This window comes from Chiloscyllium plagiosum, unplaced genomic scaffold, assembly GCF_037043375.1.
Source record: "Chiloscyllium plagiosum isolate Xiang-an unplaced genomic scaffold, Cpla_swu_hap1 HiC_scaffold_9, whole genome shotgun sequence".
Taxonomy (NCBI): domain Eukaryota; kingdom Metazoa; phylum Chordata; class Chondrichthyes; order Orectolobiformes; family Hemiscylliidae; genus Chiloscyllium; species Chiloscyllium plagiosum.
Genome location: NW_028270147.1, coordinates 2,488,358 through 2,514,452, shown reverse-complemented (window position 1 = coordinate 2,514,452; position 26,095 = coordinate 2,488,358). Strand labels below are relative to the sequence as shown.

The following is a 26,095-nucleotide window of genomic DNA, read 5'->3' as shown; positions in this document are numbered from 1 at the left end:
CAGCAGGTCAGGCAGCATCCGAGGAGCAGGAATCGACATTTCGGGCAAAGGCCCTTCATCAGGCATGAGGCAGGGTGCCTCCAGGGTGGAGAGATAAGTGGAGGGTGTGGGGCTGGAGAGAAGGTAGCAAAGAGTATAATAGGTGAATGAGGGTGGGGATGGAGGTGATAGGTCAGAGGGGAGGGTGGAGTGGATAGATGGGAAGGGAGATAGGCAGGTAGGACAAGTCCGGACAAGTCATGGGGACAGTGCTGAGCTGGAAGTTTGGAATTAGGGTGAGGTGGGGGAAGGGGAAATGAGGAAACTGTTGAAGTCCACATTGTTACCCTGGGGTTGAAGTGTTCCGAGGTGGAAGATGAGGCGTTCTTCCTCCCAGCGTCTGGTGGTGAGGGAGCGGCGGTGAAGGAGGCCCAGGACCTCCATGTCCTCAGTTGAGTGGGAGGGGGAGTTGAAATGTTGAGCCACGGGTGCTTGTGTTGATTGGTGCGGGTGTCCCGGAGATGTACCCTAAAGCGCTCTGCGAGAAGGCATCCAGTCTCCCCAATGTAGAGGAGACCAACAAGTCCACACTGACTCTCCAAAGAGCAACCCACCCAGACCCAGTCTCCTATTATCATATATTTATCCCTGACTGATGCAGCAAACCTGGTCATCCTTGAACATCAGGTACAATTTCCCATGGCCAATCCACCCTAACCTGCACATCTTTGGAAACCAGAGCACTTGGAGGAAACCCACGCAGACACAGGGAGAATGATCCTCACCTCACACTGCATGAAGAAGTTTTCCCTCATCTCACCACTGCTTCTTTTACCAATCAGCGTCCAATCAGAAGCAGAAATCCCTCAAGGGACTGGAAAGAGATGAGAGAGCGAGTGTGAGTGATCTGCCTAACTGAAACGGGAAGAAGGACCCTTAGGACATCAGCAAAGCCACCACTCTGCTGTCTCTGACCTATAAGCAAAGTAAGAACAAAGAAAATTTACAGCCCAGGAACAGGCCCTTTGGCCCACCAAGCATGAGCCGATCGAAATCCACTGTCTAAACCAATCACCTAATTCCTAAGCATCTGTATCCCTCTGCTCCCCACCTACTCATGCATCTGTCCAGACGTATCTTAAATGAATCTACCGTGCCTGCCTCTACCACCTCTGCTGGCACCGTGTTCCAAATGCCCACCACCCTCTGTGTGAAGTACTTGCTGCATGTATCCCCCTTAAACTTTCCACCTCTCACCTTGAAAGCGTGACCTCTCGTTATTGAATCCTTCACCCCAGGAAAAAGCTTGTCTCTATCCACCCTGTCTATCCCCTTCATGATTTTGTAAACCTCAATCAGGTCCCCCCCTCAATCTCCTTTTTTCTAGTGAAAATAAACCTAACCTACTCAACCTCTCTTCATAGCTTGCACCTTCCATACCAGGCAACATCCTCGTAAACCTTCTCTGCACCCTCTCCAAAGCGTCCACATCCTTTTGGTAATGTGGCGACCAGAACTGTACACAGTACTCTAAATGCAGACCTGTCAGCTCTTATACTCAATACCCCGTCCGATGAAGGCCAGCCTACCATACACCTTCTTGACCACTCTATCCACCTGTGCAGCAACCTTCAGGGTACAATGGACCTGAGCTCCCAGATCTCTCCGCTCATCAACTTTACCCAAGGCTCTTCCATTTACAGTGTAGTTCGCTCTAGAATTAGACTTCCCAAAATGCATCACCTCAGAATCCAGAGTGAGGATCATTAACTGGGAGGAAGCCAACTTCCACAGGGTAAGGCTGCATATGACCCCGAGGCATAACTACAACTGGACAATGGGCATCGGAGACACTGCAGGAAGGATTCCTGAGAATGGTTCCAGGATAAGAAAGGTCGATTATCAGGAAAACTTGGAGAAGTTGGGATTGTTTCCCTCAGAGAGCAGAAGGTTGAGAAGAGATTTGTTGGAGGTTTTCAAAATCATGAGCCATCTGGATAGAATTGGTGAAAAGATTAAGATCTGGATGGACACTGATTGGTAAAAGGAGCAGTGGTGAGGTGAGGGAAAGCTTCCTCGTGCAGTGTGAGCTGAGGATCTGGATGGGGGTGGTTAGAACTTGCTGTGGTACAGGATGATTCAATTAAAGTGCTCAGGAGGGAACTGGGCTATCAGATGAAAGGAACATCGAAAGAGGAGTCGGCTATTCAGCCCCTTGAGCCTGTTTCACCATTGAATGAGCTCAGTGGCCTAACTTCATATATCTGCCTTTGGCCCATATCTTAACAAAAATTACCTATCTCAGACTTAAAATTAACAACAGATCTAACATCAACTTCCATTTGTGGAAGAGAGTTCCAAATCTCTCCCACCCTTGGTGTGTGGAAGTGCTCCCTAACATCTCTCCTGAAGGGTTTGGCACTAATTCTCAGACTCTGCCCCCAGTTCGAGAATCCCCAATCAGTGGAAATAGTTTATCTTTATCTACCCTGTCTTTTCTTGTTAATATCTTGAAAACTTTGATCAAATCACCCCTTAACCTTCTAAATTCTAGAAGAAATTGTCTTATTTTGGATAATCTCTCCCTATAACATAACCCCTGAAGCCCAGGTCAGCCTACGTTCCAAGGCCAACCTGCCCTTTTACAGGCCCTCTGCCCAGACCTGCCCAGGCCCTCTGCCCAGGCCTGCTTCCTGTACTCCATCTGGGGTCTAATCAAGGCCTTGTATGACTGCAACATCATTTCTGCACCAATCTACTGTAGTCCTCTCGGTATAAAGGCCTGGATTCCCATTAACTTTGTTTGTGACTAGGACATGAGGTAAGGCAGGGGAGTGGCACTAGTTACAGTGCTTCTACAGAGAGCCAGTATGTGAATGGTGTGCTGAATGGCCACCTTTAGTGCTGCAATCATTTTGTGATTCAGTGACTCCAGCTAGAGACAAAGGTGTTTTATACAGACTTAATCGAATGCCCTTGCTTGTATGCTAAATGTGTGTGTTTCTAAAGCCTGCAAACCCATAAGCTTCATGAACGACTTTGTTAATCTGTCCTGTCACCTGTACAGATGGTGCACAAGCAAATTCACATCCCTTTCTCCCTGCAGCTGCTCAAGAATGACACCATTTAGCTTTTGTACTTCCATGAAAATATATCACCTCAGATCATTGTGCTTTGAGTTTTATTTTTCTCATCAGACTGCCCATTTCTGCTGAGGACCACATGTGGCCTATCGCCATCTTGCTCACTTCTTATCGGATCACCAAGTTTCCTTTCATCTTCCCAGTTTCCATTCTTTTGCCCCCTGTCCACCCAAGTGGGAGTCATTAATCCACACCGAAACTAGCAGGGGCTATTTGAATGTTGAGAAATGGATTGTATCTATCTGACCAGAATAACACCCATTCACCATGACTCTCTGGACTCTATCCCTGAGCTACTGACCAGCACACTGCTGCTACTGAGCATTGGTGGTGGAGGAAGTGGAGGTGATGCCAATCAAGCAGCTGCTTTGTCCTGGATGGTGTAGAGCTTCTTGAGTGTTGTTGGAGCTGCACCCATCCAGGGCAAGTGGGGAGTATTCCATCACACTCCTGACTTGTGCCTTGGAGATGGTGGACAGATTTTGGGGAGTCAGAAGGTGAGTTACTCACCTCAGTATCCCTAGTCTCTGACCTGCTCTGGTAGACTCTGTTTATGTAAGTGAGTCCAGTTCAGATTCTGATCAATGGTAACCCCAAAGATGTTGATATTGGGGGATTCAGAATTAGGACACTATCAAATGTTCCTTACTGGAGATGCTCATTGCCTGGCATTTGTGAGGTGCGATTATCACTTATCAGCCCAGATCTAGATTTCATTTGAACACGGCCTGCTTCAGTATCTGAGGAGTCATTAATGGTGCTGAATGTTGTGTAATCATGTTTTGTTTATACAAAATGCTAGTGCGGCCACACTTTGAATATTGTGTACAGTTCTGGTCCCATATTTTGGAAAGGATGTGGAAGCATTAGAAAAGGTGCAGAGGAGATTTACCAGGATGTTGCCTGGTCTGGAGGGAAGGTCTTATGAGGAAAGGCTGAGAGACTTAAACCTGTTCTCATTGGCAAGAAGGAGGCTAAGAAGGGATTTGATAGAGACTTACAAGATGATCAGAGGATTAGATAGGGTAGACAGTGAAAGTCTTTTTCCTAGGATGATGATGTCAGCGTGTACTAGGGGTATAACTACAAATTGAGGGGCGATAGATTTAAGACAGATGTCAGAGGCAGGTTCTTTACTCAGAGAGTGGTAAGGGCGTGGAATGCCCATGTAGTCAACTCAGGCACATTAGGGAGATATAAGCACATGGATGATTTTGGGATAGTGTAGGGGGATGGGCTTAGATTAGTTCACAGGTCGGTGCAACATCGAGGGCCGAAGGGCCTGTTCTGCGCTGTATAGTTCTCTGTTCTATCAGCGAACATGCCCACTTCAGACCTGATGGTGAAGGGAAGGTCATTGATGAAGCAGCTGATTGTGTTTCTGCTAATTATTGACTCACCAGAGGAAGCTCCTTATTTACTCAAACTAAAACCTTCAGAAACCCCCGGAACCTTCCCTGCTCAAAGGGGAACAATCCCAACTTCTCCAGTCTCTCCTCATTCACCGAAGTCCCTCATCCCTGATTCAATTCCAGTCAATCTCCTCCATGACAATGCCATCCTTCCTAAAGTGTGATCCATCCCACTAACATATATTTCCCTTTCATTCCATGTTTTGTATTCAAATGGCTTGATTACCAATTGCCCCATTGGCTTTAGCTTTCTCATCAATTTGAACAGCATCCTTCAAGGATTTGCGATTAGGTAACGCCAGGCCCTTCCGACTAGCCCAAAGTGCATCACCTCACACTTCCCCAGAATAAACTCTGTTTGCCACACCCCTTCCTGTTTCACCTGTCCATGTCCTCCTCCACCTGCTGTAATCTGTAACTTGTGGGATCTTGCTGTGCACAGATTGGCTGCTCTTTTGCATAAACTACAGCAAAGACAGCGAGGGAGCAGCCTCACTCTGACAGCATTGAAATCAACAGGAATTCCTCATGGACTGACTGACCGAGTGGATGGGTTACAGCGTGGTCAAGTCTCATATTTAACATCACTCATGTCAAAATATTTATTGATATATTAACTCCATAAATAAATGGATTCGCTTCTATGGAACATAATAAAGCACAGATGTAAAGAGACAAGGTTCCAATATTGCACTTCCACACGAGGGGGGTATAAGAAATTTCTTGTCAATTCTCGCCATGGTCACACTTCCAAAGCTGGTGCATGAAGGGAGATGAGCTTCCTGTTTAAGAAGTCACAGATTCACTCAGGTTTCAGAGAGTTCACACCGATCAGAGCGAGAGTACTGCTGCTGCTTCCTGCTGGTCTGGCTCAGATGATCCAAGAGACAGTCTGTTATCCTAATGCTTTTCTTCACTCAGCCACAACACTGGAAAACCATCTGGAATATAAAATAGTCAAGGTTGGAAAACTGATGGGAAATGTGGCTCCAAACTACTGAAGGAGTGCGGCACTGTCAGAGGGTCTGTACTGAGGGAGTGCAGCACTGTCAGAGGGTCAGTACTGAGGGAGTGTTGCACTGTCACAGGGTCAGTACTGAGGGAGTGGTGCTCTGTCAGAAGGTCAGTGCTGAGGGAATGCAACACTGTCAGAGGATCAGTGCTGAGGGAGTGCCGCACTGTCACAGGGTCAGTGCTGAGGGAATGCTGCACTGTCAGAGGGTCATTACTGAGGGAGTGCCGCACTGTCAGAGGGTCAGTGCTGAGGGAATGGAACACTGTCACAGGGTCAGTGCTGAGGGAGTGCCACACTGTCACAGGGTCAGTGCTGAGGGAGTGCTGCACTGTCAGAGGGTCAGTGCTGAGAGAATGCTGCACTGTCAGAGGGTCAGTACTGAGGGAGTGCCGCACTGTCAGAGGGTCAGTAATGAGGGAGTGCCGCACTGTCAGGGGGTCAGTGCTGAGGGAATGCTGCACTGTCAGAGGGTCAATACTGAGGGAGTGCTGCACTGTCAGAGGGTCAGTGCTGAGGGAATGCCGCACTGTCAGAGGGTCAGTACTGAGGGAGTGCCGCACTGTCAGAGGGTCAGTACTGAGGGAGTGCTGCACTGTCAGAGGGTCAGTACTGAGGGAGTGCCGCACTGTCAGAGGGTCAGTAATGAGGGAGTGCCGCACTGTCAGGGGGTCAGTGCTGAGGGAATGCTGCACTGTCAGAGGGTCAGTACTGAGGGAGTGCTGCACTGTCAGAGGGTCAGTGCTGAGGGAATGCCGCACTGTCAGAGGGTCAGTACTGAGGGAGTGCTGCACTGTCAGAGGGTCAGTGCTGAGGGAATGCCGCACTGTCAGAGGGTCAGTGCTGAGGGAGTGCTGCACTGTCACAGGATCAGTGCTGAGGGAATGCTACACTGTCAGAGGATCAGTACTGAGGGAGTGCTGCACTGTCAGAGGGTCAGTGCTGAAGGAGTGCCGCACTGTCAGAGGGTCAGTCCTGAGGGAATGCTGCACTGTCAGAGGGTCAGTACTGAGGGAGTGCCGCACTGTCAGAGGGTCAGTACTGAGGGAGTGCTGCACTGTCAGAGGGTCAGTACTGAGGGAGTGCTGCACTGTCAGAGGGTCCGCGCTGAGGGTCTGAGGTCACATGTAGGCCAGACCAGTTAAAGATGCCAATTTCCTTCCCTAAACGTCATTAGTGAATCAGTTAGGTTTTTCTGACAATCGACAATGGTTTCACAGTCATCATTAAATGCTTAATTTCAGATCTTTATTGATTTCAAATTTCATCATCTGCCAATTTGAGGTGTGTACCCAGGAGTCTTCAGAACATTAAACAAAAAAAAACTAAAGAACTGCAAATGCTGGAAATCAGAAACAACAGCAGAAATTGCTGGAAAAGCTCAGCACATCTGGCAGAGTCTGTGGAGAGAAAACACAGAGTTAACAGCAGAAGGGCTGAAGAAGGGTGACTGGACCCCAAAGAGATGTTTCCTCTCTCCACAGATGCTGCCAGACCTGCTGAGGTTCTCCAGCTCTTTCTGTTTATCCCCGGAACATAACCTGGGTCTCCAGCTTAATAAGCTGCTGGCATTGTGGTTGGCACGGTGGCTCAGTGGTTAGCACTGCTGCCTCACAGCACCAGGGTCCCAGGTTCAATTCCAACCTCGGGCTACTGTCTGCATATTCTCCCTAGTGTCTGTGTGGGTTTCCCCTGAGTGCTCCGGTTTCCTCCCACAATCCAAAGATGTGCAGGTTAGGTGAATTGGCCTTGCTAAATTGTCCATAGTGTCAGGTGCATTAGTTAGAGGGGGGGTGGGTTACTCTTCGGAGGGTCGGTGTGGACTTGTTGGGCCGAAGGGCCTGTTTCCACACTGTTGGGAACCTAATCTAATCTGATCAATCCCACTGCCCTTTGAGTATTGTGTGCAGGCCTGGGATGCACATTGTCGGAGGGATGTGCTTGCACTTGATAGGGTGCGGAGGGAGCTTTCCCAGGATGTTGCATGGGCTGGAGAGCTTCAGTGATGAGGAGAGGTTGGACAGACTGGGGCTGGTTCCCTTGCTGAAGAGGAGACTGAGGGTGATATGATTGCAATAATGGATAACATGAGAAAGTAATGTTACCCCTTGGTAGAGAGATCAGTGACCAGGGGGCACAGGTAAGGGGCAGGAGGGTTAGATGGGACGGAGGAAGGAATCACTCAGAGTGGATGAAATGGAGACCTCACTGCCTGTGAGGGTGGGAGATTCAGAAACCCCCCCTTACATTTTGGTAATACTGAGGCACACAAGGCTATGGGCCAAGGGCTGGAAGCTGGAATTAGAATAATTAGGAGGGTACGTCTGACTGGCGCAGACTCAATTGGTGAATGCCTTGTTCTGTGCTGTAGGTTTCTATGACTTGATGGAGTCCAGCCTTACTCGGATCATCCTTGGGGCCAGGGTGCTGGAAGTTCTATTTGTTTTTTCCAATAAAGTTCAGCTCCCACCTGATCAAATCCACGGTTGTCCCTCTGCTGAATCAGGCTGAATTCCCAAAGTTATTCTCAGTCATTGGGCTGGGTAATTTCACACCGTGATATATTCTCACAGCAACTCTCAGCCTTCCCTCCTCCTGGGATCCTCCAGCTTCTTAATTCGAATTTGTGAAATCCGCTTGCTTTGCTAATTGTTTTGTTGCTAAATGTACAATACTTATGACATTGTAAACAAGAAATACAGAGAGCACAAACTCTTTGTGTGTTGGCATGTGGATATGAAGATTATTCTATGAAGAGACACTGAGTTGAACAGACCTAAAGTTTTTCTGATTTTGAAACTGAAACATCATCTCACTGAAACGTCCAGCATTCTGGGAAGTTGAACAGGGTTAGCACTGACAGACTGCTCCCCCCCCTCCCCCATCCCCACCTCCATATTGAGAGTCTGTAATTTGGGGTCACAGTCTCAGGAATAAGGGGTCACTCATTTGAATTGAATTGAATTTATTGTCATGTGTACTGAGGCACAGTGATTGTACTCAAGAGAAACTTCCTCACTTAAAGAATTGCGATTGTTGGAACTCACAATCACAGAGAGCTGTCCCTGCTCAGTCTTTGAGCATGTTGAAGACCAGGTTATCAACATGGTTGGCTAAAAGGGAATGAGGAATTTGGGGAAGGATGGTTGAAGAGCAGTCAGCATCTTACTGAGCAGGATTTCTGTGTAAATGAGGGAAGAGCTCCCAGCATTCTCAGGGCTCCACCATTTTGTAGAATTGGAGATTAGGACAGAGAGCCCACTGATAGATCGGATTCACTGGAAAAACAAAGTTTCTTACCTCCCAGTTGTTAGTGAGATGTGTGTGTTGCTGGCTGGGTCATTATTCATTACCCAGCCGAAAGGGCTCGGAAAAGGGATGGGCAGTCACCATTGTTCTCACACGAATGGCTGATTATGGGCCAACGTGAAGGAACAGGTAACAGATACAAAGAGGCTAAGTAAGAGAAATTAAGTAAGAAACTCAGAAAGAGAAAGCTAGACAGTGAGTGAGCGAAAATGGTGGGGAAGGTCAGAACACGTGCATTCCCTTTTAGAATTTCAAAGCTTTCAAAAACACTTTGTCCCCAGTGACATTTTTTGAGATGTTGTCATGTCACTGTTGTAACATTGTCATAGCACAGCAACCCATTTCCTCACAGGAAAATGTTACACACCGTGATGATAATGACTGGGTGATCTGAGTGGAGACGTTACAGGAGACCGATGAAGTTAACCAGAAATACAGGCTTCGCCTCAACGGTGACACAGCAAAGGGGGTGTTGCAGAGGGAAAGCTCTGCCAGATTCTGATTAATGGTAGATGCCGTCCTTTACCTTAGATCAGGGGCTGAGTGTTAACATCAGTGGGCTAATAATCCCGAACCCCTCCCCTGCACTCCCGCCCCACCCTGTTCCCTCCAATCCCAGCTAATACTCTGTAGCCAAGGTCAGAATCCCACTGTGGCTGATTGCAAAATTTGAATTTAATAAAAACTGAAATAACAAACTTGTCTAATAATGACCATCCGTTTGAAAAAAGCTATTGTAAAAACCATCAGGGCGGAAATCTGCCTTCCTTACCTGGTCTGGCCTACATGTGACACCTAACTCACAGCAATGGGGTTCACTCTGAAACTACCCTCTGGGTAGATAGGGATGGGTATTAAATGACTCAGCCAGAGATGCTCATATCCCATGAATGATTAACTAAAAGCTCATCTTGCAAGATGCGGTAACTCCCAAAGGTCACAGTGGAGCCCTAACCAGGATTGTGGTGTGGGGGTGCAGTTAAAAAGGAGCAGCCAGCTTCTCCATCACAACAACAATCCAAAAGTGAAAGGTCTCATGTGGCTGGTGACAATGTGCAGAACATCAGAGAGGTTCCAATCAAAGCATTTGAAATGAGATCCTCAGACATTTCGTGTGTGTATGACGGACAGACAAACGGAGCAGGGCTTCATGGGGAGGGGGAGACCAGGTGTGGACAGGAAGCAGCTGTGGTCAGTGATACAGCTCCTGTACTTTGGGGCATGTTAAGGGTGTGACAGGACCGTGCCCTGTCAGAGACGGGTTCTGTGCTGTTTCTCTTGCAGACACAGAACGTCTCTGTCAGGCAGGCCATTGGTAAACAGCTTCTCAGTACTCCCTCGGTGCATCATGACAGGACGGGCTCCCAGGAAGGGTTTTAGTTTTTGCTGTCGGTTTGTGAGAAAGCTGTTGCTTGCTGCTGGGAGCTGCGAGAGCAAAGTCTTCGACCAAAGGCTTCCTCTTAAAAATCAACAGGCACAGGTCGTTAATATCTTCTGCTTTGGAGAGGGACAGCATGTGAGAACCAGAACTGTTTGTTGAATTGCATATTACCAAAAGGTGTATTTATGGGATACTCCCTATACTTGGAACAGTTGATGGTTCGGGGTTAAATAATATGTAATCTTGTTAAGTAATTCAACTGAATTATGCCAAAGTTTTATTTTGTATTTTAACTGTTGTAAGGATAACTTGTGTTTTGATTAAAACTGAGTGGTGAACCAATCAAGTCACATCTGGAACACAGTGCCTTTAAATAAATATACAAGTTCGGGTCCAGATCACCTTTTGGGCACCTGGTCCGGTCCATAATGAGGGGAATGGGAGGGGGATATTTACTGAAAGGCACAACTGCTGGAGAGCAAGTCCCTGGACCACTGGAGATGGTTGGGTGGGTTACCTGAGGGGACAGTGGGGAATAGAAGTCCATGTTGACAGATTATTGACAATGTTATCAATCCTCTTGGAGAGAGGCTGGAGAAGACAGACAGGACAATCAGCTTTTAGTGATGTGGATTAAAGATAAATGCTCACAAGACCTGACCTGCTCTTCCTCCAGATGGTGGACCCCAGTATTTGTAATGTCGCTCTGGGAGAGCAGGTGGAGGGAGCCTTTTGAATGGGAAGGAGAGATTTGAGTCCACTGTTTGGAAATGTTGCAATAGTGTGTAGGAACATACCTTTGATGTTGTTGTGGTGAGGCTCAGGTTAGGCTGTAGTTCCCTGGTCTTGGAAGACCTGCCCCTCGTCCGTTTCTGGCTGGGCCAATGAGGTGAGAGTGCTGTCTCCCTGCTGGGTGACAGGAGTCACATGAATCAAATGTGGAGTGTCAGAGTTTCCACTGGCTTCCGGCAGCAGCTTTGTCAAATCTGTATCAAGTCCATGGTTGGAGAAGGTTTCTCTTTGGTCTCCCTCACTGGGTGACACTAATCTGGGAGGTCTCTCTTCAGCAGCTCCCAGAGTGCTGTCTTTTCTGCTTACAGATCCCAACATTCCCACTGCTTCATCAGGAAGGCTGGAGAAGCTCCAAGCCTTAGGGAAAGTGGTGTCTCTATCCAGGCTCCGGCATTGGCTCCTCCAGTGCCTTACTGACTGTGGGGTAGCAATGGGCAAGCCGATCTCCATCTGACAGCTGGAATATACACGCACTGCCTTCCCAATTCTTTTTTCCAAATGCCAACCTCTGACAGGAAAGAGCCTTTGAAGTTCTTTCATTGCTTCCTGGCTCTCAGTGTCCTGGTTTGTACCCTGACTCTGGACACACTCCACTGCCTCCCTGTCCTGTGTTTCTGTCACTGCCTCCCTGTCCTGTGTTTCTATCACTGCCTCCCTGTCCTGTGTTTCTATCATGGCCTCCCTGTCCTGTGTTTCTGTCACTTCCTCCAAGTTCTGTGTTTCTATCACTGCCTCCCAGTCCTGTGTTTCTATCACTGCCTCCCTGTCCTGTGTTTCTGTCATTGCCTCCCTGTCCTGTGTTTCTATCACTGCCTCCTTGTCCTGTGTTTCTACCACTGCCGCCCTGCTCTGTGTTTCTATCACTGTCTCCTTGTCCTGTGATTCTATCACTGCCTCCTTGTCCTGTGTTTCTACTACTGCCTCCCTGTCCTGTGTTTCTACCACTGCCTCCCTGTCCTGTGTTTCTATCACTGCCTCCCTGTCCTGTGTTTCTGTCACTGCCTCCCTGTCCCGTGTTTCTATCACTGCCTCCCTGTCCTGTGTTTCTGTCACTGCCGCCCTGTCCTGTGTTTCTATCACTGCCACCCTGTCCTGTGTTTCTGTCACTGCCTCCCTGTCCTGTGTTTCTGTCACTGCCGCCCTGTCCTGTGTTTCTATCACTGCCACCGTGTCCTGTGTTTCTATCACTGCCAGCCTGTCCTGTGTTTCTGTCACTGCCTCCCTGTCCTGTGTTTCTGTCACTGCCTCCCTGCCCTGTGTTTCTATGACTGCCTCCCTGTTCTGTGTTTCTATCACTGCCTCCCAGTCCTGTGTTCCTGTCACTGCCTCCCTGCCCTGTGTTTCTATGACTGCCTCCCTGTTCTGTGTTTCTATCACTGCCTCCCAGTCCTGTGTTCCTGTCACTGCCTCCCTGTCCTGTGTTTCTATCACTGCCTCCCTGTCCTGTGTTTCTATCATTGCCTCCCTGTCCTGTTTTTCTGTCACTGCCTCCCTGTCCTGTGTTTCTATCACTGCTGCCCTGTCCTGTGTTTCTATCACTGCCTTTGTGTCCTGTGTTTCTATCACTGCCTCCCTGTCGTGTGTTTCTATCACTGCCTCCCTGTCCTGTGTTTCTATCACTGCCTCCCAGTCCTGTGTTCCTGTCACTGCCTCCCTGTCCTGTGTTTCTACTACTGCCTCCCTGTCTTGTGTTTCTGTCATTGCCTCCCTGTCCTGTGTTTCTACCAATGCCGCCCTGCTCTGTGTTTCTATCACTGTCTCCTTGTCCTGTGATTCTATCACTGTCTCCTTGTCCTGTGTTTCTACTACTGCCTCCCTGTCCTGTGTTTCTACCACTGCCTCCCTGTCCTGTGTTTCTATCACTGCCTCCTTGTCCTGTGTTTCTATCACTGCTTCGCTGCCCTGTGTTTCTACCACTGCCTCCCTGTCGTGTGTTTCTGTCACTGCCTCCCTGTCCTGTGTTTCCATCACTGCCGCCCTGTCCTGTGTTTTTATCACTGCCACCATATCCTGTGTTTCTGTCACTGACTCCCTGTCCAGTGTTTCTGTCACTGTCTCCCTGCCCTGTGTTTCTGTCCCTGCCTCACTGTCCTGTGTTTCCATCACTGCCTTGCTATCCTGTGTTTTTATCACTGCCTCCCTGCCCTGTGTTTTTTCCACTGCCTCTCTGTCCTGTGTTTCTATCACTGCCTCCCTGCCCTGTGTTTTTTCCACTGCCTCTCTGTCCTGTGTTTCTATCACTGCCTTCTTGTGCTGTGTTTCCGTCACTGCCTCCCTGTCCTGTGTTTTTATCACTGCCTCCCTGTCCTGTGTTTCTATCACTGCCTTCCTGCCCTCTGTTTCTGTCCCTGCTTTCCTGTCCTGTGTTTTTTCCACTGCCTCCCTGTCCTGTGTTTCTATCACTATCTCCTTGTCCTGTGTTTCTATCACTGCCTCCCTGTCCTGTGTTTCTATCACTATCTCCTTGTCCTGTGTTTCTATCACTGCCTCCCTGTCCAGTGTTTCTATCACTGCCTCCCTGTCCTGTGTTTCTATCATTGTCTCCCTGTCCTGTGTTTTTTCCACTGTCTCCATGTCCTGTGTTTCTATCATTGCCTCAGTGTCCTGTGTTTTTTCCACTGTCTCCGTGTCTTCTGTTTCTCCCACCGCCTTCAAATCCTGAATTTCTGTGATTGTTTTCTGATCCTGTGCTTGTACCGTGAACTCCTTGTCCAGTCTTTCTCCCACTGCATCGCTATTCTCTGTTTCTATGTCTGACACTCCATCCTGTGTTTGTAACTTGGACTTCTTGTGTTGTGTTTCTCCTACTTCCTTCATGTTTTGTGTTTCTACTATACATTCCTTCCCTGTTTCCATTACTGTTTTCCTGTCATTGGTTTTTAGCATATCCCTCTTCTGTGATTCTGCCACCATCTCCATATATTCTGTTTCCACCTCTGCATCTCTATCTCGCACTGCCCCGCTGTCCTGTGTTTCTACAACAGCCTGCGTGTGTTGTGTCTTCATCACCCTCTCCCCGTCCTGTGTTTCTATCGCTGCCCCGCTGTCCTGTGTTTCTATAACAGCCTGCATGTGTTGTGTCTCCATCACCCTCTCCCCATCCTGTGTTTCTATCACTGCTCTGCTGTCCTGTGTTTCTATAACAGCCTGCATGTGTTGTGTCTCCATCACCCTCTCCCCATCCTGTGTTTCTATCACTGCCTTGCTGTTCTGTGTTTCTATAACAGCCCGCATGTTTTTTGTGTCCACTGCTCCCTCCCTGTCCTGTGTTTCTATCACTGCTCCACTGTCCTGTGTTTCTATAAGAGCCTGTGTGTGTTGTGTCTCCATCACCCCCTCCCCGTCTTGTGTTTCTATCACTGCCCCGCTGTTCTGTGTTTTCATAACAGCCCACACGTGTTCTGTGTCCACTGCTCCCTCCCTGTCCTGTGTTTCTATCACTGCCCTGCTGTCCTGTGTTTCTATAACAGCCTGCGAGTGTTGTGTCTCCATCACCCTCTCCACATCTTGTGATTCTATCACTGCCCTGCTGTCCTGTGTTTCTATAACAGCCTGCGTGTGTTGTGTCTCCATCACCCTCTCCCCATCCTGTGCTTCTATCACTGACCTGCTGTCCTGTGTTTCTATAACGGCCCGCATGTGTTGTGTGTCCACTGCTCCCTCCCTGTCCTGTGTTTCTATCACCGCCCTTCTGTCCTGTGTTTCTACAACAGCCTGCATGTGTTGTGTGTCCACTGCTCCCTCCCTGTCCTGTGTTTCTATAACAGCCTGCGTGTGCTGTGTCTCCATCACCCTCTCCCCATCCTGTGTTTCTATCATTGCCCTGCTGTCCTGTGTTTCTATAACGGCCCGCATGTGTTGTGTGTCCACTGCTCCCTCCCTGTCCTGTGTTTCTCCCAATATTTTAATGACTGTTGTTTCTGACTCTGTCTGCCTGTCTTCGGGTTCTGGCTCAGGCTGCGGATCCAAGATTTCCAACCCCAGATCCTTGATGTGAATTTCTCTCACTGATTCTACCTTCTCTGTTTCAGAACTCGCATGTTTGGCTTGTCTTTCCTCCAAGCACTTTGTGTCCTGTGTTGCTTGCATAGGATCCTGGTGCTGTGTTTCTCGACCAGGATCAATGTCCTGTATTTCAGATAAAACTTCAATGACCTGTTTTTCTGACACTATTTGTGGGTCTTGTAATCTAATGACATTTTTCTCAACCTGTATTTTTATCATTGCTTCCAGGTGCCCTGTTTCTGACTCTATTTCTTTGGCATATATTTCTGACACACTGTCCTCATCCTGTGTTCCTGTCACTGACTCTTGGTCCTGCATTTCAGATATTGTTTCCCTGGCTTGAATTTCTGACACTACTTCTTTGTCCTGTTTTTTGGACCCTGCTTCCTGCTGCTGTGCTTCTGATGCTGTATCTGTTACCTGTGTTTCTGATGCAGTTTCTGAGTCCTGTGTTTCAGACATGTTTTCAGCAGTCTGTGTATCTTCTGCTGATTTCCTGTCATGTGTTTCTAACTGTGTTGCTTTCTCTCTTTTGGATACGGTTTTCAGCTTTGGTGTTTCTGACATTATTTCCCTAATTTGTGGTTTTGCCATTATTTTGGTGATCTGTGGTGCCATCACTGTTTTCTGGTCTGGTGTTTCTGATGCTGTTTCTTGGTGCTGTGTTTTAGATATTGTTTCCACGTCCTGTATTTCTGCTGCTGCTTCTCTGCTTTGTGTTTCTGACAGTGTTTTATTATCATGCTGTTCTGACAGTGTTGTCTCTTGTTTTTCAAGTACTGTTTCCAGCTTCGGTGTTTCTGGCACTGTTTCATTGATTTGTGTTTCTGATGCTGTTTTCTGGACCTGCATTTCTGACATTGTTTTCATGTCATGTGGTCCGTAAATTGTTTCCTGGTCCTGTGCTTCAGTCACTGCATTTTTGTCTTGTGTTTCTGAGACTGTTTTCTTGTCTGATGGTTTTGACACTGTCTCTTGGTCTTGTGTTTCAGACACTGTTCCCCTTTCCTGTGTTTCTGACAATGTTTCTTGGTTCTGTGTTTCAGATATAGCTTCCTTATCTGATGTTTCTGACACTTGTTTCTGGTCCTGTGTTTCTGATACTATTTCTTGATCCCATGTTTTAGAGACTATTTCCTGGTCCGGTGTTTCAGACACTGTTTCTTGGTCCTGTGTTTCAGACACTGATTTCTGGTCCTGTGTTTCAGGCGTTCTTTCTTGATCATGTGTTTCAGAGCCCGTTTCTTGATCTTCAAGTTCCAATATCGTTTTTGTGCCTTGTGTTTCTTGTTCTGGCAAGTTGGTTACTGTTTCCTTGCTTTGTGTTCTAGATACATTGTCTGGTGTTTCTGACATTGCTTCCACATCCTGTGTTTCAGCCACTGTTTCCTGGTTCTGTGTTTCAGACACCATTTCCTGATCCTGTGTTTCAGTCACTGGTTCCTGGTCCTGTGTTTCAGCCACTGTTTCTTTTTCATGTGACTGTGACAGTGTTTCTTGGCTCTGTGTTTCTGACAATGCTTCTACGTCCTCCATCCCTGACACAGTTTCCTGGGCAAGTGTTTCTGATGCTGTACTCTGGTCCTGTGTTTCAGAGACTGTTTCTAGGTCCTGTGTTTTTGATGTTTCCTTTATGTTTGTTTTTGACACAGTGTCCTGGTCCTGTGTTTCAGACACTATTTCTTTGTCTGGTGTTTCGGATACCCCTTCTTGGTCCTGTTTTTCCTTGCTTTGTCTTTCAGATTTTGTTTCCTGGTCTTGTGTTTCTGATGCCTTTTCTTGATCCTGTACTTCAGGCAATGTTTCCTTACCTTCTGTTTTAGATACTGTTTCTTGGTCCTGTGTTTTAGACACTATTACCTTGTTTTGTGTTTCTAACATTGTTACCTGGTCTTGTGTTTCTGTCAGTGTTTGTAGGTCCTGTATCCCTGACACTCCTTTCTGGGTGTGAGTTTCTGATGCCTTTCCCTGCTCCAATGGTTCTGACGTTCTTTCCACATCTGGTGTTTTTGAAATCGTTTCCTGGTACTGTGTTTCAGACACTGTTTCCCTGTCCTGTATTTCAGAAAGAGTCTCATGGTTGGGCTTTTCACACAGTATTTTCCTATCTTGTGCTCCTGAGACAATTTCCCTGGCCCGTGTTTCAGACACTGTCTCCCTGCCCTGTGTTTCAAGTTCTGGTTCCTGATTCTGTGTTTCAAACACTATCTGCATGTCCTGCATTTCAGGCACTGGTTCCTGATTCTGTGTTTCAGACACTGTTTCCCTGTCCTGTGTTTCAGGTGCTGGTTCCTGATCCTGTGTTTCAGACACTGTTTCCCTGTCCTGTATTTCAGGTGCTGGTTCCTGATTCTGTGTTTCAGACACTGTCTCCCTGTCCTGCGTTTCAGACATAGTTTCCATGTCCTGTGTATCAGGTGCTGGTTCCTGATCCTGCATTTCAGACACTGTCTCCCTGTCCTGTGTTTCAGACATGGTTTCCATGTCCTGTATTTCAGGTGCTGGTTCCTGATCCTGTGTTTCAGACACTGTCTCCCTGTCCTGTGTTTGAGACACTGTCTCCCTGTCCTGTGTTTCAAGTTCTGATTCCTGATTCTGTGTTTCAGACACTGTCTTTCTGTCCTGCGTTTCAGACATAGTTTCCATGTCCTGTGTTTCAGGTGCTGGTTCCTGATCCTGCGTTTCAGACACTGTCTCCCTGTCCTGTGTTTCAGACATGGTTTCCATGTCCTGTGTTTCAGGTTCTGGTTCCTGATTCTGTGTTTCAGACACTGTCTCCCTGCCCTGCATTTCAGGCAGTGTTTCCTGATCCTGTGTTTCAAGTTCTGGTTCCTGATTCTGTGTTTCAGACACTGTCTCCCTGTCCAGTGTTTCAGGCCCTGGTTCCTGATCCTGTGTTTCAGCCACTGTTTCCCTGTCCTGCATATCAGGTGTGTGTTCTTGATCCTTTGTTACAGACACTGTCTCCTTGTCCTGTGTTTCAGGTGCTGGTTCCTGATCCTGTGTTTCTGACACTGTCTCCCTGTCCTGCGTTTCAGGTTTTGGTTCCTGATCCTGTGTTTCAGGTGCTGGTCCATGATCTTGTGTTTCAGACACTATTTCCCTGTCATGTGTTTCAGATACCACCTTCCTGTCCTGTGTTTCAGGTGCTGGTTCCTGACCCTGTGTTTCAGACACTGTTTCCCTGTCCTGCATCTCAGGTTCTCGTTCCTGATCCTGTGTTTCAGACACTGTTTCCCTGTCCTGTGTTTCAGATGCTGTCTCTCTTTCCTGTGTTTCAGGTGCTGGTTCCTGATCCTGTGTGTCAGACACTGTCTTCCTGTCCTGCTTTTCAGGTTCTGGTCCCATGTCCTGTGTTTCAGACACTGTTTCACTATCCTGTGTTTCAGGCACTGTCTCTCTGTCCTGCATTTCAGGTTCTGGTTCCTGGTCCTGTGTTTGAGGCACTGTTTCACTATCCAGTGTTTCAGACACTGTGTCTCTGTCCTGCATTTCAGGTTCTCGTTCCTGATCCTGTATTTCAGACACTGTCTCCCTGTCCTGTGTTTGTGACACTGTCTCCCTGTCCTGCGTTTCAGGTTCTGGTTCCTGATCCTGTGTTTCAGACACTGTGTCCCTGTCCTGTGTTTCAGGTTCTGGTTCCTGATCCTGTGTTTCAGGTGCTGGTTTCTGATCCTGCGTGTCAGATTCCGTTTTGCTATCCTGTGTTTCAGGCACTGTTTCCCTGTCCTGCATTTCAGGTTCTGGTTCCTGATTCTGTGTTTCAGACACTGTCTCCCTCTCCTGTGTTTCAGATGCTGTCTCCCTTTCCTGTGTTTCAGGTGCTGGTTCCTGATCCTGTGTGTCAGACACTGTTTCACTATCCTGTGTTTGAGACACTGTCTCCCTGTCCTGTGTTTCAGACACTGTGTCTCTGTCCTGCATTTCAGGTTCTCGTTCCTGATCCTTTGTTTCAGACACTGTTTCCCTGTCCTGTGTTTCAGACACTGTCTCCCTGTCCTGGATTTCAGGTTCTGGTTCCTGGTCACATGTTTCAGACACTGTTTCACTATCCTGTGTTTCAGACACTGTCTCCCTGTCCTGTGAGTCTGGTTCTTGTTCCTGATCCTGTGTTTCAGACATTGTTTCCCTGACCTGTGTTTCAGACATGGTCTCCCTGTCCTGTGTTTCAGACAGTGTCTCCCTGTCCTGCGTTTCAGGTTCTGGTTCCTGGTCCTGTGTTTGAGACACTGTCTCCCTGTCCTGTGTTTCAGGCACTGTCTCCCTGTCCTGCATTTCAGGGGCTAGTTCCTGATCCAGTATTTCAGACACTGTTTCCCTGTCCTGTGTTTCAGGTGCTGGTTCTTGATCCTGTATTATAGACGCTGTTTCCCTGACCTGTGTTTCAGACACTGTCTCCCTGTCCTGTGTTTCAGGTGCTGGTTCCTGATCCTGTGTTTCAGACACTGTTTCGCTATCCTGTGTTTCAGACACTGTTTCCTCGTCTTGCATTTCTTTTGGTTCCATGAACTGATTTAGTCCCACAGCCCCCATGCTTTGTATTACTGAGCTCTCATCACCTCTCTCTAACATCATTCCTGCTCCTTTTTCAGCTGCTCTTGAATCAGTCTCCATGTGCTCTGCTTCCATTCCATTCTCAACCTCCTTTTCCACTTGCTGCCTTGCAGCCCCAGTTTCGTCCAAACACTCCCTCGACTCCTTGGGGCTAGCTTTTGCTTTTAGCATCCAATCGGGTCTGTGTCTGTCAGTGTTCTGCACTGCCCTGCCCATTGCTGCTTGTATTTCTCGAGTTGCCTGCTCTCCTTCGACAAGTTGTGGTCGGACTGTCATGTCCTCTGAATCTGACATTTCACCCTGAAATTTCACACACCTCTGCTCTCCCATGAACCCCCAAGTTTCAGCATCAGCTAAAGTTTCTAAACCGTCCGCACTCCCCAGCTCCTCCCCTTTCTGCTGACCTGACACTGCTTGACCTTTTCCTTCATTGACCAATGGGGTGGAACCACTGCAATTGCCAAAGTTGCCCTGTGCCCGCACCAGTCTCTGAATTGCCCCTTTCCCCTGGCTTTCTTCACCTTGTTCATCCTCTGCAGTCAGTCGCCTCAAATCCACTTCCCCAACATCTCCTCCTGAACTTGCCTCCACTCCTCTCACTTTATGAAGCTTCACCTCGCTTGCAGGAGCTGCCAAGTCCTCCTTCCTTTCAGGATCCAGCTCAGTTGCCTCCCCTGTTTGTGTTTCTGAGCTTGCTCCAGGTACAGGATCTGAGCTGACCAAAGGTTCACCTGATGGTGTTTCCAATAGAAGGTCAAGACCAGCATCTGTCCACCGTACAGCTGATTTAATAAGCAAGGATTCCATCTGTATTACTTCTCCATCACATCCTCCCATCTCCACACTTGATGGTTTGGAACTTGACTTAGAAACTGCCACTTCTTTGACTTCACTCTTTCCACCAATCTCCTTTTCTTCCAATATTCCTTCCAAAGCATTTTCCACGTTCTCTCTACCATAGACTTCAGATGGGATCAGTTCCAGATTACCAATCACCATGGCTAGATTACTTCTGTTGACTTCCTGACCACTTCCAATTGGTAAGAAACCCATTCGTAGATCTTTCTCATCATCAAGAATCTCTAATACTTTTCCCATTGGAATATTCTCTTCTGGTTCAACGTTAGCCCTGGGAGCATCCGACAATGAGATTCCAATGTCAGAATCTTCCTCAGGATCTCTGTAGCTCTCACCTTGTGATCCACATTCTTGTTCCAGGATTTTGTATGCTGACTCTTCAGGGAATTCCTCATCTTTTGCTTCCTGAACATTCCCAACATCTGGATCTGTCCATTCCAGAGCTTTCACATCCATGTCCTTTTGCTCTTCTGATCCCACTCCTTGCGAGGATTCACTCACCACATCTGGAACATATTTCCATGGTGTTCTGGGAATGTCCGTTTGATCTGTCACAGTCATCTCGTGTTCTCTGGCACTAAGCCCTGGAATCAGGAGGTTTCTGGACATCCCACTATCCAATTTCTCAAGTATTGCGACAGATGAGGTCACTTCCTTGATGCCCTCATTTCCAGTTGTCAAATCATTGGAAGAGTGTATTGGTTGACTCAGATCTTCCTCCTGTTCGTCCTTTAGCAATTCTGGGTTCCCTTCCTGTTTGGCACCCAGTGCCACCCTCCTTCTTCCTCTGACATTGAGTGGGCTCAGCATTGAGATGGATGATTGATGTCGCTCAGTTTTCTCATAAACTACACAGTCGCTTTTCCCCACAGCAGATGCTCCCAGTCTCAGCTGGTGAGCTGTAGACAGTGTGTTCACTGCTGAAACACTCTGCTCCCTGATCGCTGGTGCACACTGACCTTTCACCTTGCTTGCTGCTTGTCTGTTTCTCCCAGGCTCTGTAAGATCAGGCTCTGCACAGATTACTCCTCTGTCTGTGTGTGCAGCCAATGCTCTGTCCCCTGATTTTGAATCTTCTCCACTTCCAGCTCCACTGGTTTGACTTCCATCTCCCTCCCAAACTTTCTCACTTTTGATCTTTTTGCCCTTTTCTTCATAGAATCTTCCTCGTCCTTCCTCTGTTTCTCGCCCTTTTGGTATTGACCAGTCCCAACGTGTTTCCCCATTTTCAGAAGCTGCTTCTTCTGTATGCCTGGGAGGAGACAGAGGCCCTTCACAAACCACAGTCTCTTCTGGACCCTCTCTCATTGGGGTTAAGGCAATGCCTTTGGTCTTAGAGATGTCTACTGTCCCTCCTGTCACCTTGCAATCTTCAACGTCTGGATTCCTGTACCTTACTGTTAACCTTTTCGCCTCCAGTGTTGTGATTGGCTCCCTGGGATTCCGAGTTAATGGATCTGTCCGATACTCTGCTCTCATTCCCAGAGATTGCGTTACTCCAATCGCGATCACTCCAGCTGATGGGATCTCATCTGAAACAGATCACAGAAATGGTATCGGCTTGTCAAATAAAGCAGCCGTTTATCATTGCGACTGTTTCTAAAAACAAATATTCTCAAAGTGCTTCACAAAAACAATTGTCAAAGTTTGAGATTGAGCCACTGGTGGCACCAGGGAGTCTGATCAAAAGCTGGGGTCAAACAGATCTGTTCAAGGAATGTGTGGAAGCTGGCAAAGAGCAGAGAGGTTTATCGAGAGAACACAGGAGCAAGAAGATCGAAGGCTCAGCTGCCAACATTGGAGTTCAAGGGCAGACTTGGAGAAGGACACAGACATCAGAGGAGTGTAGGGCTGGAGGGGGTTACAGAAATAGGGAGGGTGGAGGGGCTGGAGGGGGTTACAGAGATAGGGAGGGGGTATAGGGGCTAGAGGGGGTTACAGAGGTAGGGAGGGTGGAGGGGCTGGAGGGGGTTACAGAGATAGGGAGGGGGTATAGGGGCTAGAGGGGGTTACAGAGGTAGGGAGGGTGGAGGGGCTGGAGGGGGTTACAGAGATAGGGAGGGGGTATAGGGGCTAGAGGGGGTTACAGAGGTAGGGAGGGTGGAGGGGCTGGAGGGGGTTACAGAGATAGGGAGGGTGGAGGGGCTGGAGGAGGTTACAGAGATAGGGAGGGGGTGTAGGGGCTGGAGGAGGTGACAGAGATAGGGAGGGGTGTAGGGCTGGGGGGGTTACAGAGATAGGGAGGGGGTGTGGGGGTGTAGGGGCTGGAGGAGGTTACAGAGATAGGGAGGGGGTGTAGGGGGATACAGAGATAGGGAGGGGGTGTAGTGGCTGGAGGGGGTGACAGAGATAGGGAGGGGGTATAGTGGCTGGAGGGGGTGACAGAGATAGGGAGGGAGTGTAGTGGCTGGAGGGGGTTACAGAGATAGGGAGGGAGTGTAGGGGTTGGAGGGGTTTACAGGGATAGGAAGGGGTGTAGGGGCCTGGAGGAGGTGATAGAGATAGGGAGGGGGTGTAGGGGCCTGGAGGAGGTTACAGAGATAAGGAGGGGGTATAGTGGCAGGAGGAGATGACAGAGATAGGGAGGGGGTGTAGTGGCTGGAGGGGGTTACAGAGATAGAGAAGGGGTTGGGGCTGGAGGGGGTTACAGGGAATGGGAGGGGTGTAGGTGCCTAGAGGGGGTTACAGAGATAGGGAGGGGGTGTAGGGGCTGGAGGGGGTTACAGAGATAGGGAGGGGGCGTAGTGGCTGGAGGGTGTTACAGAGATAGGGAGGAGGCTGGAGGGGGTTACAGAGATAGGGAGGGGGCGTAGTGGCTGGAGGGTGTTAGAGAGATAGGGAGGGGGTGTAAGGGCTGGAGGGGGTTACAGAGATAGGGAGGGGGTGTAGGGGCTGGAGGGGGTTACAGAGATAGGGAGGGTGCATAGTGGCTGGAGGATGTTACAGAGATAGGGAGGGGGTGTAGGGGCTGGAGGAGGTGACAGAGTTAGGGAGGGGGTGTAGGGGTTTACAGAGATAGGGAGGGGCTGGAGGGGGTTACAGAGACAGGGAGGGGTGTAGGGGCTGGAGGAGGTTACAGAGATTGGGAGGGGGTCTGGATGTTGGAGGAATTTGAAAACCCAGAAAAAACCAGTACATTGGAGTGGGGTGGAGTTGCTTGGATCAATGTGATGAATTGGCTCTGTCTTCAAACTTTGGTTTTCTGCCTTTTTCGCAGACAACGTCAATCAGTGACACAGAGGGTTTGGTGTGAATGGGATTGAATGTGAGTGTGGAGAATGTAGGTACAGCTGACAAGCTGAAGATTATGAAGTGTGTGAAGTTGCAGGAATATCCCTCTATTTCCTGATTATTGAATCTCCTGTCACTATCCATCTTCTCGATGCCTTCCTGCCCCCTGTACAGTGTGGGCAGCCACGGTGCCATGGACTTGCCTCTGGTCATGAGTCACATGTTGTGAAAACATTCTTCTCATCTCACTTTTCCTTTTGTTATTTGTTATTTTAAATACGTCCTGTGTCCTCAAACCACTACCATTTACAAGTTTCTCCCGAATTGCTGTCGAACCCCTTCATAAAGTTGAACACCTCAACCAATCTCCACTGAACACCCCCTTCCTCTAGAAAAACCGTTCCAATTCTTTAATCTGTCAGTGTGACTGAAGTTCCTCAGGCCTGGTCACGTTCTTGTGAATCTTTACTGAACAGTCTCTTCACATCTTTAATCTGAAAAGTAGTGCCCACAGTGATGATGCTTTTCCTTTAACAAGGTTAAATACACAGGCTACGAAATGTCTCGGTTTCAATGGGTTTGTGGGCCAGTTTGATTATAGCTAACAGATACTGCCTCAGGCAAAAGCCTTTCAATTCAATTTTTAAAAAAGCCCTTGTACAGTGAAAGGGGAGTGGCCAGTTCTCCCAGCTCAGCTTCTCTCTGGTTTGGTCTGAAAGCAGTCAGGCAGTGTTTGAGGCTGCTGATCCCAAGAAACAGCTACATGAACAGGGTGTTCCATGCTCGCATCTCTCTCTCTCTCTCCCCCTCCTGTAAGACCCTGGGTTTGACTTTACCTTTTGTGCCAAGGGGTGTTTATTGGGATTGTTGCAAGTATTTACATCAGCAGCATTAAATTGGTATAATCAGTTGGGTTCTCACATAGGTTAAGTTATTCAGTATTCTGTTCTCTTTGTTTTTGTTTCATTCGGTAATCTTGTAAATAAATTGTTTTGTTTAAAATGAAGTGGTTTGACCAACTGCGTCCCTCCTGGAATATCCATGTTATACCTGCTTAAAACAACTAGCAAAGTTAGGGGCCTGGCTACTTTTTTTAAAGATGGAAACAGTATGGAGACAGGCCATTCGGCCCAACAAGTCCACACTGACCCTGCGAAGAGTAACCCAACAAGATCCATTTCCCTACCTTATATTTACCCCTGAATAATGCACCTAACACTATGTACGATTTAGCAAGGCCAATTCACCTGACCTGCACATCTTTGAATTGTGGGAGGAAACCCACACAGACACAGGGAAAATGTGCAAACTCCACACAGACAGTTGCCAGAGGCAGGAATCGAACCCAGGTCCCTGGTGTTGTGAGGCAGCAGTACTAACAGCTGAGCCACCCTGCTGCCCCTGACCTGGTCCATAACACCAAAAATACTCACATTTCTCTGCAGTAAAACACAGCAGCCCCTTGTCTGCCCAGTCTCCCAACTTGTCTGTGTCCTCTGAAGGTCAGAGTGCATTCCAGTTTCATATCATTTGTAAACTTTGTAAGTGCTCCCTCTATACACAGATCTGGATTGTTAATACACATCAGGAAAAGCAAATGTCCCAACACCAACTCCTGGGGACCTCCAGCATGACCCTTTTCCCTGATCTGAGAAACACCCATTGCTATCACTTGGTGTCCTGTCACTCTACCAACTATATATTCGTGTTGACATTCGCTTGAGCTATCACAGTCTGTTGTGTGGCACTATATCAAACACCTTTACAGGGGAGACGATGGCCCATGGTATTATTGCTGGAGTATTAATCCAGAGACCCTGATAATGTTCTGGGGACCTAGCTTCAAATCCTACCAAGGCAGGTGGTAGAATTTGAATTCAATAAAAATCTGCAATTAGGAATCTAATGGTGACCGTGAAACCATTGTCGATTGTTGGAAAATCCCACCTGAGTCACTAATGCTCTTTAGGGAAGGAATCTGCCATCCTTACCTGGTCTGGCCTACATGTGACTCCAGACCCACAGCAATGGGATTGCCTCTTAAGTGCCCTCTGGACAGTTCGGGAATAAATCATTGGCCAAACAGCAACACCCTGATCTCATGAATGAATTTTAAAAAGTCCACATACACCACATCAACAGCATTGCCTTCATCAATTCATTCTGCCACCTCTTCAATAAAACACTCCAGCAAGTGAGGTAAACACAATTTGTCTGTGTCATCAGCAAACATAGATGCATCACCCTCTACCTCTTCATATTGATAAAGAATACCTTTGTTCAAGTACAGCCACTGTGTCACAACAAAATGGGGCAACCAATTTTCACACAGTAAGTTCCCATGGACTCAAAAGATTAAAAAAAATACAAAATAGACACATGGAACAAAAGGACATAGGGATCCGGTAGAGAAGTGGAG

The 26,095-nt window shown here is 48.0% G+C and overlaps 1 protein-coding gene across 1 annotated transcript in view; it reads right to left on the bottom strand.

The window, feature by feature from the left end:
- Nucleotides 1-271: 271 nt before the first annotated feature.
- erich3 (glutamate-rich 3) overlaps nucleotides 272-26,095 on the bottom strand; it is a 112,762-nt gene continuing 86,938 nt past the window's right edge. The window contains exons 15-16 of the mRNA XM_087990304.1: nucleotides 11,034-21,977; nucleotides 272-5,475 (exon numbers count right to left, since the gene is read on the bottom strand). Of these exons, the coding sequence (XP_087846430.1) occupies nucleotides 11,062-21,977 (10,916 nt within the window). The 3' untranslated portion in view covers nucleotides 272-5,475; nucleotides 11,034-11,061. The remainder of the gene's footprint in view (nucleotides 5,476-11,033; nucleotides 21,978-26,095) is intronic.